The sequence below is a fragment of the Petaurus breviceps genome, unplaced genomic scaffold, assembly GCF_028583685.1.
Source record: "Petaurus breviceps papuanus isolate PSGF00001 unplaced genomic scaffold, PetGlider_PUasm1.0 379, whole genome shotgun sequence".
NCBI classification, from domain to species: domain Eukaryota; kingdom Metazoa; phylum Chordata; class Mammalia; order Diprotodontia; family Petauridae; genus Petaurus; species Petaurus breviceps.
The window spans coordinates 1176173-1192116 of NW_027186303.1; the positions used below are offsets into that span (position 1 = coordinate 1176173).

The 15944-nt window shown below is 45.2% G+C and overlaps 1 protein-coding gene across 1 annotated transcript in view; it reads left to right on the top strand.

Annotated features, from left to right (window-relative positions):
- Positions 1-877: 877 nt before the first annotated feature.
- Positions 878-15944, top strand: part of HCFC2 (host cell factor C2) — a 30661-nt gene continuing 15594 nt past the window's right edge. Inside the window, exons 1-7 of the mRNA XM_069099373.1 lie at positions 878-1107; positions 3522-3670; positions 4649-4809; positions 7396-7604; positions 10604-10688; positions 13560-13666; positions 13756-13944. Coding sequence (XP_068955474.1) covers positions 945-1107; positions 3522-3670; positions 4649-4809; positions 7396-7604; positions 10604-10688; positions 13560-13666; positions 13756-13944 — 1063 coding nt within the window. The 5' untranslated portion in view covers positions 878-944. The remainder of the gene's footprint in view (positions 1108-3521; positions 3671-4648; positions 4810-7395; positions 7605-10603; positions 10689-13559; positions 13667-13755; positions 13945-15944) is intronic.

Below are 15944 nucleotides of genomic sequence, written 5' to 3' on the forward strand. Positions count from 1 at the left end.
CTTTACTCTCTCCTGTCAGGTGATTCCAATCTCCTCTCCCTTCTTCCCTTTAGACAGCCTGACCCCATCACCTTCGTCTCCTGAAAGACCCCTTTGTCACTTGACTCCCCTCCTCGGGGATCTGTCACAGCTGACAGCCACACCCTCCCCCTCTTTCGTATCTCCCGAAGCCGAAGCCCAGGGGCCTGAAGTTCCTCCTTTGTTTCCATCACCTTTGCCTCTTTCCTGGACTGCTCCTGACCTGCTGCCCACACTTAGTTATCTGGAGCTCCTCCTCCTCCCTCCCTTCTTCCTCTTCACCTTTCCCTTCTTCCTCATCACCTTCCCCTCCTTCTGTCAGCTTGCCCATCACGTGGCCTCTGCCTGGAGGCTCCCAGGGCTCCTCCCTCCTCCCCTATCACCTTTCCCCTTCTCTGCCTCCCCCCCTAGGGCGGGGCTTCTTCCTCCTCCCTCCTCTATCACCTTCCCCACTCCCAGCCTCCCCCTAGGACGGGCTCCTCCTTCACCCCTTCTCTCCTTCACCTTCCTCAGCCTCCCCCTAGGGCGGGTTCCTCCTTCCTCCCTCCTCCCCTATCACCTTTTCCCCTCTCTGCCTCCCCCTAGGGCGGGGCTTTTTCCGCCTTCCTCCTCCATCATCTTCCCCACTCCCAGCCTCCCCCTAGGGCAGGACTCCTCCCTCTTTCACCTTCCTTCCCTCCCTCTTCCTCCCCACCTCTCCCCTTCTTCCCCATCCTTTCCTTCCCTTTCACAGCCCCGCCCCTCCCATGGCCCTCAGGGGGCGGGGCCTCGGGCTCCTCCCCTCTGGCGCCCCGCCTCCCCCTCCCTCGGGTCGCTCCCCCCGCCCCTGGCCCGCGGGCCCCGCCTCCCCAGACGAGGTGAAGAGATGGAGCGGCGGCCGGGGCGCTGTGCATTGTGGGGCCGCCGAGGGGGCGGGGGTGAGCAAGATGGCGGCTCCCTCCCTCCTGAACTGGAGGCGGGTTTCCTCGTTCACGGGGCAGGTCCCCCGCGCCCGGCACGGGCACCGGGCCGTGGCCATCCGGGAGCTCATGATCATCTTCGGCGGAGGCAACGAGGGCATTGCGGACGAGCTGCACGTCTACAACACGGGTAGGCGGTGGTTGGCCCTGGCGGGCGGGGGCGCGGGTGGGGGCGGGGGCGCTGACCCTGGAACTGACCCTGGGCTTGACCTTGACCCGGGCCCGGGCACGTCCCCTCTGTCACGGTTCCTGTCGGGCCCTGCGCTGCTCCGCGTCGGGCCCCAGTCCCCGGGGTGGGCGAGGCCCAGCCGGGCCCCCAGCACCCCTAGACGCAGTCAGGCCCGTCCCCCGCAGCCGGGAGCCGGCCTCGACGGGTTGGGGCAGCCACCGAGCCTCGGTTTATCCGTCTGTAAACTGAGGGGCCGGCCTCGAGCTGAGGGCCTGCCAGTGCGGCGCCCACATCCGAGCCTTAGTTTACCTGTTTGTAAACCGAGGGGCCGGCCTCGACCTAAGAACCCGCCAGTGTGGCGACACCCCAAGCCTCAGTTTACCCGTCTGTAAACCGAGGGGCCGGCCTCGAGCTGATAGCCCGCCAGTTCTGGGATAATCCCCGAGCCGCAATTTCCCCATCTAAAACGAGGACCAGGCTCTGAGAACCCGCCAGTTCCATGAGCCTCAGTTTCCCCATCTGCAAACGAGAGGGGCGGCCTCCAAGATGGGGAGACTCGCTTCCTATCGCAAGGAAACCGCACTTGGCTTGGAGTCGGGACGACCTAGGTTCCAATTCAAACTGGCTGCTGCCCTCATTTAAGGACCCTCTTATCTCTAAACCTCTGAGCCTTTGCTTTTAATTATCTATTAAAACACCTTCACCCCGTCTTCCTGCTCAAGCTCCCCACCCCCAACTCAGAGGCTATTTGGTCCTCATCTCAGAGGCCCAGGAGGTGGAAGTGATTTGCCCAAATTCAGCCAGGTAGGTAGTGGCATGATGAAATTTGAATTCAGGTCCTGGGACTCCATAGCCAGTGTTCTTTCCATTCATCAAGCTGGCTCTCAAATTCTGAAACCTGGGGGGATTTCATGTCCTGAGAGCTTTCAGTTGAGCTCTGACAGCTGGGAAAGAAGAGATGAGGCTGAGGTTCAGCTGTGAGCTGGTCTAGCTCCAGAGCCAAGGGGCTGGCAGAAGGGACCCAGGCTGGCTCTCCAGCAAATCACTGATGTCCCCAACCAGAAGGGCCCGCCTCTGGGAGACTGGCCCTCCCAGGAGAGGAAGTGAGGCTTTTTAATTTTTTTTTTTTTGCTCTCTTGCAAATGTTCCATGCATCGGGAAGGAAACTATTTCTTTCTCCCTGGCGGTTTGTGCGAAAGGCTAATGGCTTGTATTATCTGCCACCTGTTTCATCACCAGTGACTTCTTCTGGCTAGGCTGCGAATTCCTGGATGAAATAAGCTGTGTTGGGAGAGGCTGTCGTGAGATGTGGATTGAAGGGTACACTGGGATTTTTTGTCTTGGATTTTTGTCACTTAAACTGAGTGACTGCAAATCTATAGCCTCTGGCTATTTAGATTTATCTGTACACAGAGTATCTGCACCTAACCTTCATTTACCTACCCTACCTTTTAATTGTCTACAAACAAAGGGTTTGGTTGAGGTATCTATCTGCATTTCAAAGACCTGTGCTTGTTTATACATTGCAAAGGGGGAGTAGAGTGGAGGGAAAGGACTTTGCTTTGTGGATTGAGGCCTAGCCTTAGAGCCCTGGAAATTTGGGAAGAATCTTGGGATCCGTTCGGTCTCAGCCATTTGCTAGTTATGTGACCTGTAGGGTCTCAGTGTTCTCTTTTGTAAAAAGAGGTGTGGGGGGGCCAGGTAGCACAGCAAGTAAGAGCACCAGCTCCAGTGTCGGGATGACCTGGATCAAATCCAGGCTCAGATACTCAGCACCACACCCAGAAATAACTGGCCGTGTAACCTTGAGCAAGTTACTTAACCCCGATTGCTTTAAAAAAAAAAAAAAAGAGGTGTGGAGATAGGTGCCTTCTGATATCCCTTCAATCTCTAGAGCTGTGGTTCTGTGGCATATACTGGCACTGAATGTGGACAAATCACTTAATCTTTCAGTACCCTGGGTAACACCTGAGGATATTATAGACCAGTTGCCTGAGCTTTGATGAGTACAGGGAAGTTCCTTTATCCCCTCTCCCTCCCTCCCTTCCTCTTGCTTTCTTTCCTTCCTTCTCTCCTCCCAATTCATTTATTTTATTTTTCCATTTTATCTTAAATTAAAAAGCATTTTCTCTCACTCCCTTCCAACTTCAATTTGAAAGGAAAAAAATCTCTCGTGACGAATTAGAGTCAGGCAAAAACAAATTCCCTCATTGACCAAGTCAAGAAATGTGTGGCTTGTTCCACATCTTGTAGTAGAGGGAGATTTCACACTGGGAGCTCTCCCACGTGATGAAATCACAGGTTCAGGCCACCTCCATTCACTCAGCTGGTGCTGTGATTTTAATTGGATTCCTTTTTTTTTTTTTCTTAAATAGTTACAAATCAGTGGTTCCTTCCTGCTGTTAGAGGTGATATTCCTCCAGGCTGTGCTGCCCATGGGTTTGTTTGTGATGGCACCAGAATCCTAGTCTTTGGAGGAATGGTTGAATATGGAAGATATAGTAATGAGCTCTATGAATTACAGGTGAGCACGGCTTGTTTTCTGTGAGGTTCTCCCCCAATGTTGGGAAAGCTTCAAGATTATAAGTAGTTTGCAAATTCTTTTTATAAATAGCAAATGTTTCCATTTCAGGAAGCATCTATTTGTCCTATGGTTAGAAACATGTTACAAATGTTAATTCTGTACTCAGATTTTAGGCAACTATTTTGCTGTTCATTTTATTTCAGTTAAACCACATCTCTATCCCTCTTCAATAGCTTCCTTTGGCTTTCATTTGTACCTGGAAACATGGGCAGTGTATATAAGGCAAGGATGCTGAAGCATTCATTGATAACTATCACAGAAGGGCAAAATATATCCATTTGTAAACAATCCTTTTGAAAAATGGTTTCAGGTGCCCCATTTTACTAGGCATTTGGGACAGAAATGTGAGACTAAGAAATTAGAGAAGCCAGCATTCTGGTTAATTATAAGTAAATGTTTCACTACTTCCAATTTGGAGAGAATGATAACAAAAATAATACTTGACAAGCTATATTTAACATAGTTTAAAAGATGTTACATCTATTTAGAACGTACTTCAGGATTCAGGGGGCCTCAGGATTACCATTATCCACTTAAATGACTTAACATATATAAAGTGTTTTACAAACCTTAAAGTACTATCATTATTATGTCATAAATATAGTAGTCTGATAAGATGGGGCTTGAATTATAGAAACTCTGATATATATATATGTATATATGTATCTCTCTCTCTCTATCTATCTATCTATATATATATATGTACCAGTGTGTGTGTGTGTGTGTGTGTGTTTAAAATTCCTTTTTTTTTTTCTTAAAAAATAAAGTTCAGAATATAGAGGGGTAAGGGAAAAGAAACCCAAATTATTATGGACCTGCCTTAATTTAGATTCTGGAGATGATTTATTATAATGACTTATATGTTCTCAATGACATAAGCCTTTAGCTATCTTTCTGTTCTTTCTTCCTTTTTTAAAGGCAAGCCGTTGGCTTTGGAAAAAAGTGAAACCTCAACCTCCTGCTACTGGCTTACCTCCTTGTCCTCGACTTGGACATAGTTTTTCTTTATATGGTAATAAATGTTATTTATTTGGTGGCCTGGCCAATGAGAGTGAAGATTCAAACAGCAATGTCCCCAGGTATGTTGACCAGTTTCAGACCAAAAGCTTTAAGTCCTAACAAAAAGTTAGAAATCTCTTAGGTTTCCATCACTCAATTTAATTGTTTAAGGGGCTCTTGACCTAATCATGTGGTGCTTTCCACCCCCTGGAATCTAATTACACCTAATGGAGACTGTATCTTTATTTATTTATTTTTTTATTAGTTTTGCTTGGTTCCTCAGAGATAACCGGTGGCACAGTAGATAGAGTGCTGAACTTGGACTCTGGAAGATCTCAGTTCAAATATGGTCTTAGTCATTTACTGGGTTGCCTTGGGCAAGTCACTTAAGGTCTTTTTGCTTCAGTTTTCTCATCTATAAAATGGGGGGGGGGTGATAATAATAGCACTTGCGTCTGAGGTAGGTGCTAATCTCCCCCAACTCCCAGAGGAAAAATGAGATAATATTTGTAAAAGTGCTTAGCACTGGAACTTAGTAGGTGTTATATAAATGCTATTTCCTTCCTATTGTGGGGTCTATTGCATTTAAGAGTTATATTCTTGAGGTTTTATATTTTAAGTTAAATTGCTGTTATCTAGTGGACTTCTGATAAATGTTTAACAGCTAGCTCTCTAGGGGGAAAAATGTACATATGACATACTTTAAACTTTATCTGAATTATTAACATTTTTCTCTATCATTTTTTTTTAAGTCCAGACACTCAACAAAACAGTACACAAAGGCCTGATTTGTAGCATTTGCTAATTTCAAGCACATAAAAACTCGCAATGAAAATGTAATAATCAACTCTTGCTAGCCAGTTAGATCTGGCTGCTGCACATCTCTGTGATATCTCTCTTCAAATACTGGGAGACTGCTCCGATTTGGGCAGTGCTAATATGGTCAGTTTGGGGTTTTAGGTAAATTTTGGTAGGAATTTTTTAGTTGAATGGAATGTGTACCAAGGTAGATGATGCTTATCTTCTCAGCCTCAACATAGAGGAAGTTACGGGGAGAGTATATAATGAAACCTATTGTGTAGGTCCAATGCAAATTACCCAGTGTATTGGCAGGGTGGCCTTGAAATGATTCATCAAAAATTTGGTGACGTGACCTTTTTTGTACTTCTGTGCTTTCCTTCAAAATCTCACATCTGTGCATTTGAATTCAGTGTTCCAAACAACTAGGAGAAAAACTCATTTCTATTACATACTAAGAATCTGGGGAAACCCTGCTACCCTGCATAAATTTGTTTTCTATAATAAGAAATAACTGATCCCTAGTAAGCAGAAAACCTTTACCTTTTTAAAAAGCTAAGTTCATATTTAGAGATGCTCTGTTTACCATTTTAGACAGTCAATTGCAGCTTTTAATTGGTGTCTGTGGGGGGAGAGGGTTCCTAAATCATAAGGGAATAGGGTAAAATGATTTTAAAATGCAAATCTCAAATTGCTTTTCATTTTATTATTTGAAGTTGTTATAAGTCATATTAAATGATACAAATGATATAAAATTATGGGTTCTATTATTTCTTTTTATTAGTTTTTATTTTAAAAATTTTTATATAGCAGAATGAACTAAGGTACCTTTTAATATTTAATAAATGAGGTACATTTATTTGGACAGGTTTATAAAGTGCTTTATATAAGTTATCCTATTTGGTCCTTACAAAATCCCTGTGAAATAGGTGCTATTGTTCTTCCCATTTAAGGAAACTGAGACTCATTGGGGTTAAATGACTTACCTAGGGTCACACAACTAGCAAAGATCTGAGGCAGGATTTGAACTTAGGTCTTCTTGACCTCACATCCAACAATGTAATTCTGTGACACTGCTGAGATATTTGTAGGCTCAGGCTCTCCTGTCCTTCTGATTTAAGAATGTGAGTGAGAATAAAAATCAATCTTTAAGTGTTGTAGTAATTGCTCATAAAATAGGGAGCCTTTAGAGAGGCTTTAAGGTTTGCCAAGCACTTTATAGCAATCATCTCATTTGATCTAGCCCATATGGATAAAGTGCTTGGAGTTTTGCAAAATCTTTGTGTAATTCCTATGAGAAGGCCTCACATCACCTCTTGGAAATGAAGAGACTGGGAAAAAAAAGTGTGCTTCTGAAAAGCAGACCAAAAGAAATGAAGAACTGAGGCCAAGAGGCCTCCCCAGCTGGCATCTCAGCTCACTGAGAGGTGCTTCTGCCAGCCTCTCAGAGTGAGGGCAACGCTGATGGCCTCCAGGTCTCACCGGGAGCCAGAGAACCCTCTATCAACACCCCATTTTTCTACATATGTGAATTTACACATGCCTATACATATATACACAAACACATGTTCCATGCACACACAGTGATGCATCCGTGTATATGTACACACAGACAGTACATATCCACAAGCACACATGAAAATGCACACACAATGTACATGTCAATACTTGTGTGCTGTACACATGTGTGTACACATCTGCACATATTGACACATGTGCATTGTACAGATGCACCTTTATACACATTTGTGTTTGTTATATATGCATATGTATGTGTGCACATGATAATTTTTTTTTCCTATATAGTTTTGTTCCCTAGGTATCCCCAGCCTGATTTCAAAACCTTCATTTGCCTTTCCATCCCCTAGATATTTAAATGACTTCTATGAACTGGAGTTGCAGCACGGTTCTGGCGTTGTGGGATGGAGCATTCCTGTAACCAAAGGCATGGTGCCTTCCCCGAGAGAATCCCACACAGCCGTAATATATTGCAGGAGAGATTCTGGGAATCCCAAAATGTACATTTTTGGAGGAATGTGTGGTTCCCGGCTTGATGACTTATGGCAGCTCGATCTAGGTGAGTGGGGAGGGGGCCATTGCCATAGACCTGGAAGTGTTACAGATGGTTTCGCTGGGTTCTGTCCCTGGCACCCGGGCTGTGGCCCAGACATGGGTAGCTCTTGACTGATTCAGACTAGCATTGTGTTGTCCCTTCAGAAGCATGAAACTCATCTGTGCCAGGCCCAAAGACCAAAAAGCCAAATGTCCCTTCTGCAGGGGGCACAGAATGTCAACAAGTCAGTATAGACAGTAGGAATGGGAGGCAGTTTGGGGAAGGTTTACATCAGCAGGGGTGTATGCATGTACGTGTACCTGTTGGAGAAGTGGACCAGAAAAGGCTGGAGCTGAGTTTGGAAAGACATCAGGGATGACAAGAAGTGAAGGTGGGAGGGAGAGAATGCAAAGGCATGGAGATGGAGGTGAGGAGCAAAGAGGCTAATGTGACTGGGTCATGGATTGGAGAAGGAGGGTCCAACTTGTGAAGAGCTTTAGGTGCCAAACACATAGGGAGTCACTGGTGCTTATTGGGGGCTGTGTGGACGGGGTTTGGGAGAGCAGACTGGCAGCAAGAGGCAAGGACCAATTAGGATTTTGTTGCAATAGTTGAGGTGGGAGGTGATGAGAGGCTGCCCTGGTGGTAGCAGTGTTAGTAGAGGGGAAGGGGTTGCTGTGGAGAGGGGCCATCGTAAGGATGGGGCCCTCAGTGGGAATAGGGATGGGACAATCTGAGCACTGCTGAGTCAGAGATGTCTGTGGGTCAGCCAATCTAAACCATCCTATATGCAGCTAGTTTGTGATGCAGGCCTAGCATAGGGGGCGAGACTGGGCCTGAGAGTCATTTGTGTAGAGACCCAGGGGAACTCCTAAAGTCCCATGGGGAGGGGATGGCCAGCTGCTGAAGAAAAGCCAAGGAAGCTGATGATTGAAAAGAGACGGGGCAGTCTGCAAGAAACAAGCCTGGAAGGGATGGGGTCAAAGGTGCAGGGAAGGGCTGCCCTCAGCAAGGAGTAGAGCCCCCTTTTAATCAGAGACAGGAAGAACAGAGGAAATGTGGAGGGGTGTGTGATTATGAACAAGGGGTGTTAGATGAGCAAAGGAAAAGAGGGAGTTCTCAGCAGAGACCCCCCCCCTTCCTTTTGTGTTTGTGGTTTTTGTCTTTTTTGGTAAAGTAAGAGGTGAGGGCCTGGGACAGAGTGGTGGGGAGGGGTCAGGGTGGGGTGCTATGGAAGTTTTGAGATGAGGGTTTCAGACAACACTTGTGGTGCTTGGGGTGTAAATCCGGGAAGGAGAGAAGGATGGCCTTGGTGCCAGGTGGCCTGAGCGGAGATTAGATAAAACATATTTGTAGTGGCCTGTCAGCTTGGTTGCATGTAAGTAAAAGCCAAGGTGATGGGTTGAGGGTAAGGGCTGGGGAGGGGGTTTGCTAAGACCAGAGCAGGGACATTATAAGGGAACAAAGGATTTGAGAGTATAGGCGAACTTTGAGCTGAATTGGGGCTCAATAAAGGGACAAGAGTAGCCAGAGTGGGGTGATGGATGGCCTGGCAAAATACGGGAGGTGGAGAGACCAGAAGGAGGATGAAGGCCAAGTTTGAACAAAGTGAGGTACAGGGAGCTAGAAGGAAATGCCCAGGTACTTGGTTATAGAAGCTGAGCCCTTGGCAGGCATGACAAGGTCAAGGCCGGGGCAGTCTGAGGGCAGCTGAGGTAACATGGAGTGGGGCCAGGGGAGGTGAGAATGTTGAAGGACAGGGAGTTGGGGGATTGGAGGGAACATCACAGTGGTCCAAGGGCAAGAATTGGAAGGGGAAGAGGGACTGTGTGGGTCAGGCCCTGACTGCTGAGAAAGGAGGGCAGATGTCTTGGGGGCTGGGGGCTCCTCACCTCCTAGATCTGGACTGAATGATCACTTTGGATAGAGTGAACCTGAAAGGAGCAGCCACAGGCTTTCCTGGCCAAAGATGCACATGTCATCAGCAGGATGCTGTAGGGTTTGGTTTGTCAGTGAGCAAGCCCTAGTGACACCCAGAATAACCAAGGCTGGGGGCTGGTGAGCACCCCACCTGGTTCCTGCATCTCTCCCTACCTGTGATGCTTCCCTCTGATATGGAGATTAGAATCTGTTTGAAATGCTTCTGCAGAGTGAGATGGGTAAGTACCAGTGACTGAGACAGGAACATGGCGCTGTGCATAGAGCAATGGATGTAGGCAGAAAAACTGAGTTCAGATTCTACCCCAGACACTTAGTAGCTGCAGGCAACTTATGTAACCCTGTTTACCTCAGTTTCCTCATCAGTAAAACAAGCTAGAAAAGGAAATCAGGGATCAGAAGAGTCAGACACTACTGAAAAATGACTGAATAGGGGCAGCTAGTGGCAGTGGACTCAGCCCTGGAGTCGGGAGGACCTGAGTTCAAATCCAGCCTCAAATACTTACTAGCTGTGTGACCCTGGTGGGCCACTTAACCCCTATTTGTCTCAGTCCCTCATCTGTAAAATGGGGACACAGAAGAAAACCCCATGACCAAAGTCCATGGGTCACATAGAGTCGGGCATGACTGAATGACTGAACACCAACAAAGTGCTAGCTATTGTTATTATTAAGCAGCACTTGAATACTACTGTATAAAGTATTTACAATCCAATTTACAAAGTATAAAGATTTACAATCATAAGAATAGCCAATATGCATATATATTGCTTTAAGATTTACAAAAAATCCTTGCAAATATTATCTCATTTGATTTCTCACAACAACCTTGGGAGGCAAGTGCTATTATGACTCCTGTTTTACAGATGAGAAAACTGAGGCACAGAGATTAAATGATTTACACAGGGTCACACATCTAAGGTAAGATTGGAATGCAGGTCTTCCTGACTCCAGGTCCAGCATTCAGTAAGAAATCACACTTTTGCTCAAGTTGGCCTGGTATGAAATGCTTTCTCTTCAAAAGAATCTGCAAAGCCACAGTTGCTGAAAGTCCTTAAAAGAGGTCTGTGTCCTTTTTGCTTTCAGAAACCATGTCATGGTCACAACCAGAAACCAAAGGAACTGTGCCACTCCCCCGGAGTCTTCACACAGCCAATGTTATAGGAAACAAGTAAGTTCTGTTAAGAGCCCATGCCGTGGCAGGTCCACTCCATGGCAGGTAGATACCCATGACTTGGACTAGAGAGGGCCAGTGTCCTGCCTGGCCTCTGAGAGTCAGAGGCCTACCTCTACTGTAAGCTCTGGCCCTGAAATTTCATTGTGCCCCGTTTTCAGTAAGGCTACTTCAGAGTCAGGATGCCAAATGCTGTAGATGTGGGGTGTGGAGTCTTTTTCTCTGAAATCCAGAAATGCCATGGTACTGTCTTCCATACACAAGAAATGGTGTTACTGCCCTACCAGCAGAGAACTCACCAGAGCTTTCTTCTACTACAGGCTTGGATTTGCTCTCACTGTCCTGTTCTCCTGGTCTGAAATGTCCTTTCTTTAAATATAGTGTGCCTCTCTAGTTTTAGGACTTAAAGGTTCCTCCTAGTTTGGGGAACTTGTCATTTTTACCAAGGAGGTTATGACCAAATAGATTTCTTCCTTTGCCAGAAATCTAATAGAATAAAAGAAACACCAGAGGGAATTAGGCTTCTTCCTGTAATTAGTTTATCCTGATCTTTGATACAGCTGGGTGCACAGTGGGTAGACGCCAGGCCTGGAGGCTGGAAAACTGGAGTCCAAATCTGCAGACATCGACTGGCAGGGTGACCCTGAGCAGTAATTTACTTCTGTCTGCCTCAGTTTCTTCACCTCTAAAATGGAGATAAGAATAGCTCCTAACGCCCAGAGTTATTATGAGGATCAAATGAGATTGAATTTGTAAAGCATTTAACACAGTGCCTGACATATAGTAGGTGCTGTATAAATCCTTTCTTCTCCTCCCTCCTCCCCTCCCTCTCTCCCTCCTTCCCTCATTCCCTCCTCCCCTCCTCTCCTCCTCCCTTCCTATATAAGCATTAAGTTTGGGATGAAATTTTTTTCAGGCTGAAATATAGCAGGTATTAGGACAAACAGAGCAGTCCTCTTGAGGTTGGGAGATATGGGTCCTGGTTATGTCACTCACTCTGTGACTCTGGGCAAGTCATTTCTATTTTCTGAACTCTAGCTTATGTAAGAAATGGGAACAAGTATTTGTCCTCGCTGCCTCACGAGGGGCCCAAGGCTTACAAAGATCTTTCCTTTCATAACTTACCTTTGAAAGGCCCAGGCTAATTAACAGGCTTGGGTTCTATGGAGCAAAGTCTAGAATCTCCATTCCTTTTCTCTTTTGATAAGTACTTGGGGGAGGGGAGGAATGATTGAACAATCAATCAACAAGTACTTATTGAGCACCTACTATGTGCCAGACACTGTTGGAGGCCCTGTGCATGTAAGTATAAGTAATGAAGTGATCCCTGCTGCAGAGTTTCTGTTCTAATGAGAGAGATAAGAAATAGACTCATAAGTGTATGCAACATAAATATAAAATGAAATACATTGTAGTGGGGGGTGGAGGGAGGGCCCTAGCAATTGAAGAAAGTCTTCATGCCAAAGATGAGCTGGCCAAAACCAACCTGTCATCAGTCACTGCTTCTTTATGGCTGGAGGGGGACTGTGTTTCTCTTTGTAGCCTCCTCAGTGCTCGCTGGGCTGACCCCTGTTACACCCTGGGCCTCTCCACCAGATCTGCACAGGCCCCTAGACCCTGGAGCCTTTGGGAGACACAGAACCCCAAGTGTAAGCCAGGAGGAAGGCAGAGTCAGCTGGGGGGATGTTAGAGGACCGCAGGCAGGTGGCAGATAACCTGCCTTAGTGATGAGGCAGTGACTGGGAGGCAGCATTTTGTGAGATGATTCATGTTCTCTGTTGCCCTCATCTCATTTTGCTTCCTCTACATGATCCACTTTTGAGGCAGCTAGATAGCACACTGGAGAGTGCATTGAACCAGAGTCAGGAAGACCTTGAGTTCAAATCTGCCTGAGACACTGACTAGCTATGAGACCCTGAACAAGTCACTTCACTTCTCTCCCTCAGTTTCCTGATCTGTAAAATTCATGTAACAACATTTACCTTGGAGTTTTGTAAAGTACCTTGCAGACCCTGTAGTGCAAAGTAAATGGTACCTATTGGCTATTGGTAGTCAAATGTAAGATATCTGTATCTGACTCACTATATCCTAGAAAGCAGTGATGTCAATCCCTGCAGGCCACATATTACCTCAGAAAACCAGAAAGTAACATGATCTGTGTTGTAGTTCATGTTTATTAATTTTGTTAAATGTTTCCTAATTGCATTTTAATCTGGTTTTGGCCTAGCTCGGGAGTTTTGCTGAACTCCCTGGGGGTGAGAGTAGGGGGAGTTGGATACCTCTATAAGTATAAGCTATGCCTACATAGAGTGTACATAGACTGTATACTATAAGATACCAATATTTTGGTTTGTTCAGTCCTACTCTTTGTGACCCCATTTGGGGTTTTCTTGGCAAAGATACTGGAATGGTTTGCCATTTCCTTCTCCAGCTCATTTTACAGATGAGGAAACTGAGGCAGACAGGGTTAAGTGACTTACTCAGGGTCACACAGCTAATAGGTATCTGAGGCTGGATTTGACCTTGGGTCCTCCTGAGTCCAGGCCCAGCACTCTATCCACTGTGTTACCTAGTTGCCCCAACAAAAAATATACTACCAAGTTTACATTTTATTTTGTACACAGAAGCTGTCATAAAATAAAGGCTTAAAAAGATTTTGTTTTGATGTCTTATCCAAAAGTTTTTAATTTTTAAAAGTTCTTCGGTGGGCATCATTGAAGTACACATAGATAGAACCTCATTATAGAATCGGGGACAGTGCAATGAGGTTTGCATATGTTGGGTGAGAAACTGAATTTCCATTTCAAGTCAGAAATAGAAGTAAATTGTCCACATAGAAGTCCTGTAGCTGTTGTTTTTCCTTTCCAGGATGTACGTCTTTGGTGGATGGGTTCCCCAAACCATGAACAATGTCGAAGCTTCTCCTCGGGACTGTGAATGGCGATGTACCAGCTCATTTTCTTACCTAAATTTGGGTTAGTATTTCTACCTTTTGAATTATTCTTTTTAACAGAGGGATTAAAAAAAAACATTCTTAGTCAATTTATTTTATTTTTGTTTTTAGATACAGCAGAATGGACTAGTCTAGTGTCTGATTCTCAGGAAGACAAAAAGAACTCACGGCCGAGGCCGAGAGCTGGACACTGCGCTGTTGCCATTGGGACACGCCTGTACTTCTGGAGTGGCAGGGACGGCTACAAAAAGGCCATGAACAATCAAGTTTGCTGCAAAGACCTTTGGTACCTTGATACTGGTAGGTAAGAACGCTCACCAAAAGCAACCTCATGTATCTGATTCGTGCCACGCTTTAATTCCACATTTGGGGACCAGCCAAACAAAACCATTCCAGGTGTTCAGTAATTTTTTGAAAAAGGTAGAGCCAAGTTCTTTTTTTTTTTGCCTTTTTTTGGGAGGGAAATTGGGGTTAAGTGACTTGCCCAAGATTACATGGGTAGTGTGTGTGTGTGTGTGTGTGTGTGTGTGTGTGTGTGTGTGTGTGTGTATGGGTGTTCAGTATCTGAGGCTGAAATCGAACTCTGGTCCTGCTGACTCTGGGGCCGGCGCTTTACTTACTGCGCCACCTAGCCACCCCTGAGCCAAGTTCTTAATGCAGATCAACTCACTCTCCCATCTGAAGCTTATGTTACTGTTCCTTTTTAAAAATGGAAGCTAAAGCTGAATCTTACTGATTTGTTCTGGCACAAAGGGTGTAATGACAAATTAAAAAGGAACCCATAATGATTCATTCCATAATGATTCTTTCCATTTGGTCTGGTTTAGCATTTTAAAAATCAGATATTAAAATAAAATGGTAAGTTTCTAGTCTCAGTTCTGGTTCTTAGGTGACCTGTTGCATGTGTGTCACTCAGTAGGAGTACTAATGCCCGTGAGTGTCTTTATTGGAAACTGTAGGCCTGACGTCTAGTGTGAGAACTAGACAGTTTTGTATCCAGTGACCAGTTCTTGAGCTTAGAATTCTAAGCATGGGCCTCCTGGCTCCCTGTGATACTTCTGTGTGAATCCAAGGAGTCAGTGACTGAGAATCCTGATTGTGATTGGACACCTGCTCAATGATATGTCTGGTCTGTTGCTTGGTCTACCTCTAAGGTTCTCGCAAAGAGGAATCATTTCATTCTTAATCCTTGTTCCCCCAGTGTCCAGCACAGTGTCAGACACATAATAAGGGCCTGAAAAAGACTTGCTGATTGATTGTCACCAGATGTGGTCACGCGTGAAGTCTCCTCTTTGTTGCCTAAATCATCTTTTCATTGTCAGCATGGCGCTGTCTGCTCAAAGCTGGTTTAGGCCTTTGACTTGAGCTCTCCAGGGGATCCCTGAGCTCTTGGGAGGTGGAGCAGCCAAACTCTCCATGACTATGCTCATTAACCCTGGTTCAGGTGTTTGCTACATAAAATCATCAGTTGGGAGGTGGTGTGGTTTCCATTTGGCTTAAGTTATGTTGCATTCAGTTTAATGATCCATAGTTTATAAAGTTGTTTATTGATGATTATGCTATGATTGGATATGATGGGTTGGAGCCAGCTTGTCCTGGCTCTTGACAGCTGGTTGTTAAATTTTAAGGGTTAGCATTTATACCTCAGACATCAGCAAACACCACAAATGAGGGCTCTATTTATTGTTCCGTTGATTGTCTAGACTTAAGAAACTCATGTAGAAAATGTTTATGTGGATGAAATGTAAAAGTGTGTCATGCATTTATTTTTTCTCTCCAGAGAGCTGGTTGTTAAATATTTGCCAGCACACCACTGATTATGATGAGTTTGGCCCATGCATAAACCCTAATAACTTGAACCTGGAGTTTAGGACTCTTTGCACAGCATCATATCTTGTGTCATCAAATGAGATAACTATGTAAAGTGCTTTGTGAACCTGAAGGGGGGATATAAACTCCCGATATTATTATGAATACAAGTAATTAAGAATAAATATTACACTAAGGAGAATTAATTTAGGTTTTAAGGCTGTTTTGGAGTTAGGCTCACTGTTAAATATGGTACTTTCTCTCGTCCTTGCTGGGATGAAATGTTCTTGTCCAAGATGCTAAAGAACAGTGTAATGCTCATTTTAAAATGTCTTTAATATTACATGTTATTAAGAAAAAAAAAAGATATACAGGCATTGAGGCATAGAGATCCACTGGAAAAGTTGAAACAGGTATGGGAGAAAATATGGGAGAGAGCAGATTGGAGGTGGGGATATCCTGTGGGACTGCTGTTTTGGGGGGATGGGTGG